General features: G+C 43.2%; 2 protein-coding genes across 2 annotated transcripts; both read right to left on the bottom strand.

Annotated features, from left to right (window-relative positions):
• Window positions 1–2,605: 2,605 nt before the first annotated feature.
• Window positions 2,606–5,340, bottom strand: LOC136496501 (protein PYRICULARIA ORYZAE RESISTANCE 21-like). Its single transcript, XM_066492198.1, has 5 exons — window positions 5,249–5,340; window positions 4,773–4,857; window positions 4,039–4,223; window positions 3,802–3,883; window positions 2,606–3,336 (listed from the first exon to the last, which is right to left on the bottom strand). Exons 2-5 carry the CDS (start codon window positions 4,855–4,857, stop codon window positions 2,825–2,827), a joined length of 864 nt encoding a protein of 287 aa, XP_066348295.1. The 5' UTR covers window positions 5,249–5,340; the 3' UTR covers window positions 2,606–2,824.
• Window positions 5,341–6,165: 825 nt separating this feature from the next.
• On the bottom strand, window positions 6,166–7,491 carry LOC136495722 (uncharacterized). Its single transcript, XM_066491577.1, has 3 exons — window positions 6,702–7,491; window positions 6,513–6,623; window positions 6,166–6,416 (listed from the first exon to the last, which is right to left on the bottom strand). The coding sequence occupies exons 1-3, from the start codon at window positions 7,489–7,491 to the stop codon at window positions 6,166–6,168; spliced, it is 1,152 nt and encodes a 383-aa protein (XP_066347674.1).
• Between the last annotated feature and the right edge of the window lie 528 nt (window positions 7,492–8,019).

The following is an 8,019-nucleotide window of genomic DNA, read 5'->3' as shown; positions in this document are numbered from 1 at the left end:
ACTGCCCCCAACCGGATCCAACCTCCGTGCGCTATCGTCGAGGGCCCAAGAGGGAGGGGCAGGCTCGGGAGGGAGGGAAAGGGGCAGTGGCTAAGGGGGAGAGGGAGGAGACAGAGTGGGGGAGAGGGCGCCATCGGCTTCGAGTGCGTGGAGAGAGAAATAAACTGAGAAGAGAAGAAACACTGAGTCTGGCTTATATATGAGGCCGGTAGAAGGATAGATATGGGCTTTGCCTGTGCTCGGAGCCGGGCCAGTATTTTTGAAGGCGGGCTTTATAGTGTGCCCGCCTCTGAAAATGGATTTACGGAGGCGGACGCCTTAAGACGTACGACAGTCTCCGAAAATAGACCATTTTTTAAGGCGGTTGTCTTAAAACGACCTCATCCGTAAATTCATTTTTTGAGGCGGACATTTTCCAACCGTCTCGGTAAATAAAATGACTGTCACCGTAAATTGATTTTACGAGGCAGTCATTTTTTTTTTTGCCTCGGTAAATAAAACGACCACTTCCGTTAATCGTCGAGCATTTTCCGAGGTGGTTGGATTTTGTGACCGCCTCGGCTAATGTTGGGTAGTGTCGTAAAATTATTTTTATAGTAGTGTTAAATAGTTGGTCATATGTTGTGGAGAGAACTTTTAAGTAGGTTCATGATACCTTATTTTCTTTGTGGATACAGATAGTCTCGGATATTGTCGAATACGGATTTGGAACCGCATAGAGAAAAACACTAAAATACGAATTCGGATATATCCATTTAGTATCCATGTTAGAAACCGATACGAATAGGATATCCATATTATGAGTTTTAGCGGATATGGATATAGGATAATTCATATATCCATTTTCATTTTCCATCCCGAGCGTCTGGTACTGATTCTAGAGTGGTGGCTTCTGAAGCCGAATTTCCATTTTTTTTCATCCCTAGCGTCTGGTACGATTCTGGAGTGGCTTCTGTAGCTGTTTTGCATGTGTTTGTAACAAACAGGTCGAATGCTATTTGCTCCTCGCGAGTAGCTCCTGAAACGCGCTCCACGTCATGGAGCTGAAAAATGCAGCTCTCACCCGCTCTCCTTTGTTAGCTGCGAGTGGAGGTATTCTTTTACCCCTGACTTGACCAAAAATTACAAGGAATCTGCCACTCTCTTCACTCATCTCATCTCGCGTCCAACCGTATCCATGGATCCCGAGCGCCTAGGTGCGAGGAAGGAGGGAGAGAGGACCGGAAGCACAGGGGGGGGGGGGGGGGGGGGGGGGGGGGGGGTGTTGTCTAAGAGAAAGGAGGGCGAGGGGTCCGGAAGATCGCCTGGCTTGGCACGGTCCCTGGTGGCATCGCATGGCCGGATGAGGCATCAGGCAGTGGCGCATGCCTAGGCGTAGCCCCGGGCGGCGAACACAGTGGTGCACGGGTGGGCAAAGAGTCACGTCCGGTGCTGTTCAGAGGGAGGGAAGGAAATGATGCGCGTCTATGAGAAGATAAGGTAGATGGGGAAGAGAAAAAATAAAATATGTTAGAAAAAATTAGAGGAAAAAGAAAAAAAGAAAAAATGGTATTGTAGTCATTTCATTATTTTTAACAACTAAAACAAGTTGTTTTACCAAATGTTCTTTTAAAACAGCTTTAACTCTACATGTTAGGCTGCTCCACCAGCTGAAATTAAAAACAAATACTCCACTAATAAAATAGGGCCGTACCAAACACGTCCTTAGAATGTCCAGCACTATCAGAATCAATTTGCTGGGTAAGCCACTGACCCCCGGCCCTCTGTCCGCACCGAGCCACCAAGAGGGATTGTTCGGTTAGTCTTCAATCCGAGAGAAGGATCGGAGGTGATTATGGAGCATTTTAATCCTTTATGAGACAAAATCCCTCTCCATTCTTTTAGATCCCTCCTCCAATCTCCTTGAGATAGAGGCTAACCGAACAAGCCCTGAATGGGGATGGATATATAAATGTAATATGAAAATTGTGTTAATATACGAAGAATTAGAGGGCAAAGCTAAGCAAAGTTTCCATTTTCTAACACTTGTCCCTTAAGATTGCTAGCCCGTGCAGAAGCATGGATTAATAGACACTCTTATTTTAGACCCGTTTAGGACGAGAGAATCTTTAATAAAGAAACTTTCAATAGTTTATGTTGATCCATGTAAGATATACCTGTAAAATTCTTATATGTGTGCCCAAAAAAACATGAATATCCTTGCACTACTGTGCGATATGTCCACGTAGCAGTCGTGGTCTTGTATAGGACCACCCTAAAGATTGGGTATCTTCTGCGGGCATCTTAGTTTGGCATGTTGCTGGTCACTGCGCACATGCGACCTAAGCCACCTAAACCATTATCCATCCATCCGATCAGAGATGCACATATACCATCCATTCCAAAGCTTGCTTAACTCCACTTGTTTCTCGATCACTGATGTTGACCTGCGATTTCTTCATCATGTCCGGAGTAATCAAACCATGAAACTGCATTTTGTGGTAGAGCCAGGAATTTTCAGAGGATTTTCATCTGCTAGAAATCGTTACCATGATCGACTAGTACCAGTAGGCATCTCTTCACAGCACACACCATACAAAAAAATGACTAGTAGTTATCCAACGAATTATTACGAATGTAACATCGAATTAATAAAAACACATCATCAGTGTTGCACATGTTCTGAAAGAGAAAATGATTTACAAGATAAGACACGACACACAGACTACACAACCCAAATGACACAAACGAATGCGAGAACTGAGTACACGACGAGCGTGGGATTATTGCGACTGATCACATGATGATCGCAGCAGGTAGCAGACTGCAAGAAAGGAACCATGGATCACATGATGGAGCACTGGCTGTCCTGCTCTGGGCACCGGCAGGGCCACGGCTGCGGCGGCCAGAAGTTCGGCGGGCACGGTGGGCACGGCGGGCATGGTGGGCAATGATGCTTGCATTCATCCTTGTCGTGCGAGCACTCGCACTCGCACTTGCACTTGCACTTGCAGGGCGGCGGCGGCGGCGGTTTTTCCGGTGGTGGTGGCGGTTTTTCCGGTGGCGGCTTGCAGCAGTGGCACCGAGGCTGAGTTGGCGGGCATGGCCAGCTCTGGGATGGAAACGGATACGGTACAGGGTATGGATACGGCACCACCTTGCATTCTGGTTTGGGCGGAGGCGGAGGCGGTGGCGGTGGAGGAGGCGGTGGCCACTTTTCGACGATGGCTATCTCCTTAATCATCTTGTCGGCCTTGGATAATATCGTCTTCTTGAGCTTTTCGCCATCGAACTTCCCGCGTACGATCACCTTGTTGAGCTTATCCTCGAACTCAATCTTCTCGATGCAAAACTCCTCTGCGGCGTCACAAAATTGTATAATTGATGAGTTTATTGATGCATGCAGGTACACTCGTACAGACCAGAATATATGTAATCCAGCCATATAATCCAATTGCTGCACTCTTAATCATGGTTACTTAACCGGTTGTTCTGTAAAAATGCTGCCCTGCATATGCATGCCTACATGGTGTTTGTCAGAACTTTCCAGATTTCAGACTGGACCGTGTGGAGTTTCACAGGATTTTACAAACCTTCATCAGGATTAATTTCGTGTTACCAGTTAAGTTAATTTTCCACTGTGGAATTTAACTGTTTCTTTTTGCTTTAACACGAAATGATTGTCTCGTACACATATGGACAATTATTGTTCTGTAAGAAATTGCTCGTAATAAGATATATAATGACTCTCCATACTTTTACTCCGCTTCCAAAATAAAAAGAAGGTTGGACCTTTCCCAACTTTTTGCATAGTAAACGTACCTTTGAGGCCTTCCAGGATTTTGGTGATCTTGGCTCTGCAGCCGCAGCACAGGTCCACCATGGTGATGACCAGTATTGCCGACTGCAAATTTAAAGAACATGTATCGGGAAACAATTTGAGACGGCGTCAGAAAATGTGCAAATATGGATCCCTTCATCAATTATGCATGGCTACTTCAGTGGCGGCGGCTTGCAGCGCGGAAACGGATACGGTACAGAGTACGGGTACGGCACCACCTTGCATTTCGGACATTTCGGTGGAGGAGGAGGCGGTGGCCACTTTTCAACGATGGCTATCTCCTTAACGATCTTGCCGGCCTTGCATAATATCGTCGTCTTGAGCTTCTCTCCATCGAACTTCCCGCGTACAATCACCTTGTTGACCTTGTCCTCGAACTCAATCTTCTCAATGCAGAACTCCTCTGTGGCATCACAAAATTATATAATTGATGAGTTTATTGATGCACATACACTCGTACAGACCAGAATATATATAATCCAGACATATAATCCAATCGCGGCACCCTTAATCATGGTTACTTAACCGGTTGTTCTGTAAAAATGCTGCCCTGCATATGCATGCCTACATGGTATTTTTAGATCAAAGGTATTCCACCTGGCTTTGTTGAAAGCTTATCGAAAACCCTTGATCATGCCTACATGGTATTTGTCAGAACTTTTCAGATTTCAGACTGGACCATGTGGAGTTTCACAGGATTTTACAAACCTTCGTTAGGATTAATTTCGTGTTGCCAGTTAAGTTAATTTTCCACTGAGGAATTTAACTGTTTCTTTTTGCTTTAACACAAAATGATTGTCTATATATACTCATACACATATGGAAAATTAATCATTCTTCTGTAAGAAATTGGTCTTAATAAGATATATAATGACTCTCCATACTTTTACTCTGCTTCCAAAATTAAAAGAAGGTTGGACCTTTCCCAACTTTTTGCATAGTATAAATGTACCTTTGAGGCATTCCAGGATTTTGGTGATCTTGGCTCTGCAGCGGCAGCACTGCAGGTCCACCATGGTGATGACCAGTATTGCCATCTGTAAATTTAAAGAACATGTATTGGGAAACAATTTTCAAGACAGCGTCAGAAAAACGTGCAAATATGGATCCCTTTGTCAAATATGCATGGCTACTTCAGTACTCCCAAAGAAATTATCAATTTTTTTGTGATTATGTTAGCTCAAGTTGTTGAACTGGGAACTAATTGATTATGATTTTTTTCCTATGAATCCCAACAGTATGCCAAGGGCCACTGTGAACTTTGCTAAACGGAGAAAAAATCGTATCCCTCGGATTTGACAGAAGAAGGTTACAAACATCGCTAAAACGCTTATGCAACTAGAAAAATAAAGCCAACAATTTGGTAAATTGCAAGGATTAGTACACAAGTATGGAGACAATAAAGCAAAAGAGAAGGACGAAGCTCACCTTCTAACCCTGAATAATGTTGTCAATGGACAAGAGAAGAGATAGAGCAGTTTGTAGGAGAGGTGTGGGAGGAAGAATATAAAGGAGCAAATATGAGCCCTTTTGGGTATTTTTTATGCCTGGATATACCGAAGCCTGCCAAAAAGCAATAATGCTGGCATTGTGTTAGGTCCGTCGGATCACATCTCGACGGCGCTGGTACTAGGGAATGGGTTGTGAAATCTACATATGGGAAAAATGACACCTGCAAAAGACACTTCGGTCCTTCTCAGGGACTTGTCCCACTAGTCACCCCTCGTTTTCTTGCCTTTTCTTTTACATACATGATTTTAAATGTCATTGTTTGCTGGTTTTCAACGTGAATACGTGAAACATCTCTTATTCTCTTTCCAGATTTTGTAGAACGGTATAATTGTATAACTGCTCAGGCCCTGTTTAGTTCCCTCCATTTTCTAGAATCCAGATTTCCAAATTTTTTACAATCCCAAATCCAGAATCCAGGAATTCCCATGCACCTGTTTAGTTGCACCCAAAATCCAAGAAATCCCAAATCACATATTGCCTCATCCCCATGCAGAAGCATGCATGCTGCTTCTTCTTCCAGCCATCGACGTTGCTGCTTCTTCCATGCAAGCCACAGGCCATCGTTTTGACACGCAAGCATGCATGCAAGCCACAGTCAACAGTTCACAATGTTGACATGGAAGCCACAGTCAACAGTTCACAATTTTGACATGCAAGCCACAGTTCACAAAGGCATCGTTCACAAACACAGTTTAACAGTTCACAAAGCACATTTCACAAACACAGTTCACAGTTTACATGTACTAAATTGTTCATAAACCAGTTCACAGTTTTACACAAACCAGTTCACAGTTCACATGTTTTACACAGTTCACAAACACAGTTAACAGCGATTACAAAGAACGATTATATAGACCAACAGCGATCGATTCACGAAACGCATTCATCACTTCTGCATCTTCCCTTGACGGTGCCGGAGTAGTTCGTGGCTGAGAGTATGACGCTTCAGGTGGGACGTAATTCTCATCGCGATCACAAAGTGCAAAGTCCCTATCCACTAATCCACTAGCTCTAATGAAGTTATGTAGTGCCATGCAAGCAACAATTATTTTAGTCTGGAAATGTGGAGGATAAGCAGGGATCCCTAGCAGAATCCTCCATTTCATTTTCAGTACTCCAAAACACCTCTCTATCACATTCCTAAGCGATGAATGTGTGAAGTTGAAGATTTCATTTTTACCTTCGGGCTCCGGGCCGTCACGGTACTCCGGAAGATGATATTTGGTTCCCTTGAACGGTGCAAGGTATCCCGGACGGTTTGGGTACCCGGAGTCCACTAGATAAAACTTTTCTGCACAATTATGAACTGCGGTTAGCTTCCATTAACTCAAATAGGAAACAAAACTACCTCAACTACAACAATGTGTACCTGATGGTGGATGTGGAAACTTATTGCTCCATTTGTCCATAGCCTCATTGAATACTCTCATGTCATGTACAGAACCAGGCCATCCAACAAGCACAAATGTAAACCTCATGTCAAAATCACAGCAAGCCATGACGTTCTGGGTTGTAATGTTCTTGCGGCACATGTGTTGAACCATCAAATCCTTGTCTACGATTACTGGGACGTGAGTGCCATCTATTGCTCCAATACAATTGTTAAAAAAGGGAGAGAATCTAGGATTCTGCAATCTACGATGCATATCACTGAAACTTGAGTCCCTTGGGCAGATGATTTCTGCAGCTAGCTTGCAAACATATTTCAACACTTTCATGAAGTTGTTATGAATTGTACCTAGTGACCTCTCAAATCTATCCTCAGCCTGCCTAACTGACTGTGGTGCTCCAACCATCCACAAGAACATTCCTAATGCTTCAATAGAGGAACACTTATTAGTGGATTTCAGGCCATAAGACTCTAGCTTTTCATGGAGTCTGTAGAACAAAGTTGGGGTCATCCTAAACATTTTGTAGCAGCTCTCTCTGTTTGATAGCTTTCTCTCTACCCACTTTATCCCAGGTACCAATGGTATTCTGTACTCTGATCTAGATAGATATTTTTCAGTATGCAGAGCAAAAAGAAGCATACCACTAGTTAAATGAGAACCTTCATCATCTACAAGCATGCTGGTTACTTCATCATCACTTGAATCAGAGCTGCTGGAACTACTTGAACTGCTGGAGCTACTTGACTTGCTTGAGCTGCTCACATCCATTGTTGTTTCAAGTATCTGACAAATTGGATACATGAAATAGTTAGTAGTGACACCATTCAAAATAACTTAAGCAGCTCAGAATAAATAGTGAGTATTAAATCTGCAAGTATTCAATAAATAGTGAGTACTGACATCACATACATGACTTAGTTCACATAGTACTGACAGCATAGAATTAGTTCTTTATTTAACACTGGAGTGTTGGCATACATGGTGTGCTGCTGGAATGCTAAATTGGACATAGTTCATTTATTCATCAGAGTTCAAGATAATGAGCATGTCACATATTATAATGTGATCCAATGAGTTATTAACTCATTACCATCACTCCAGTTTGGCCACACACAGATCTAGTCAACACACATTCCACAGGCATTAAGAGAGAAATGCTGACTGCGTCTAGTGCTAGATTAAGGACAGACAATAAAATGTTTCAGGTTGGAATAGCTGAACAATTCCAAAACAGACTAACTAACAAGGACAGCTGCTGTACTGCCTATCTAACAAATCTATCTGCAGAACACAACA

Source organism: Miscanthus floridulus, chromosome 12 (assembly GCF_019320115.1).
Source record: "Miscanthus floridulus cultivar M001 chromosome 12, ASM1932011v1, whole genome shotgun sequence".
In the NCBI taxonomy this organism is placed as follows: Eukaryota; Viridiplantae; Streptophyta; class Magnoliopsida; order Poales; family Poaceae; genus Miscanthus; species Miscanthus floridulus.
The sequence above is the reverse complement of the archived record's forward strand: the minus strand, read 5'-3'. Positions and strand labels throughout refer to the sequence as shown.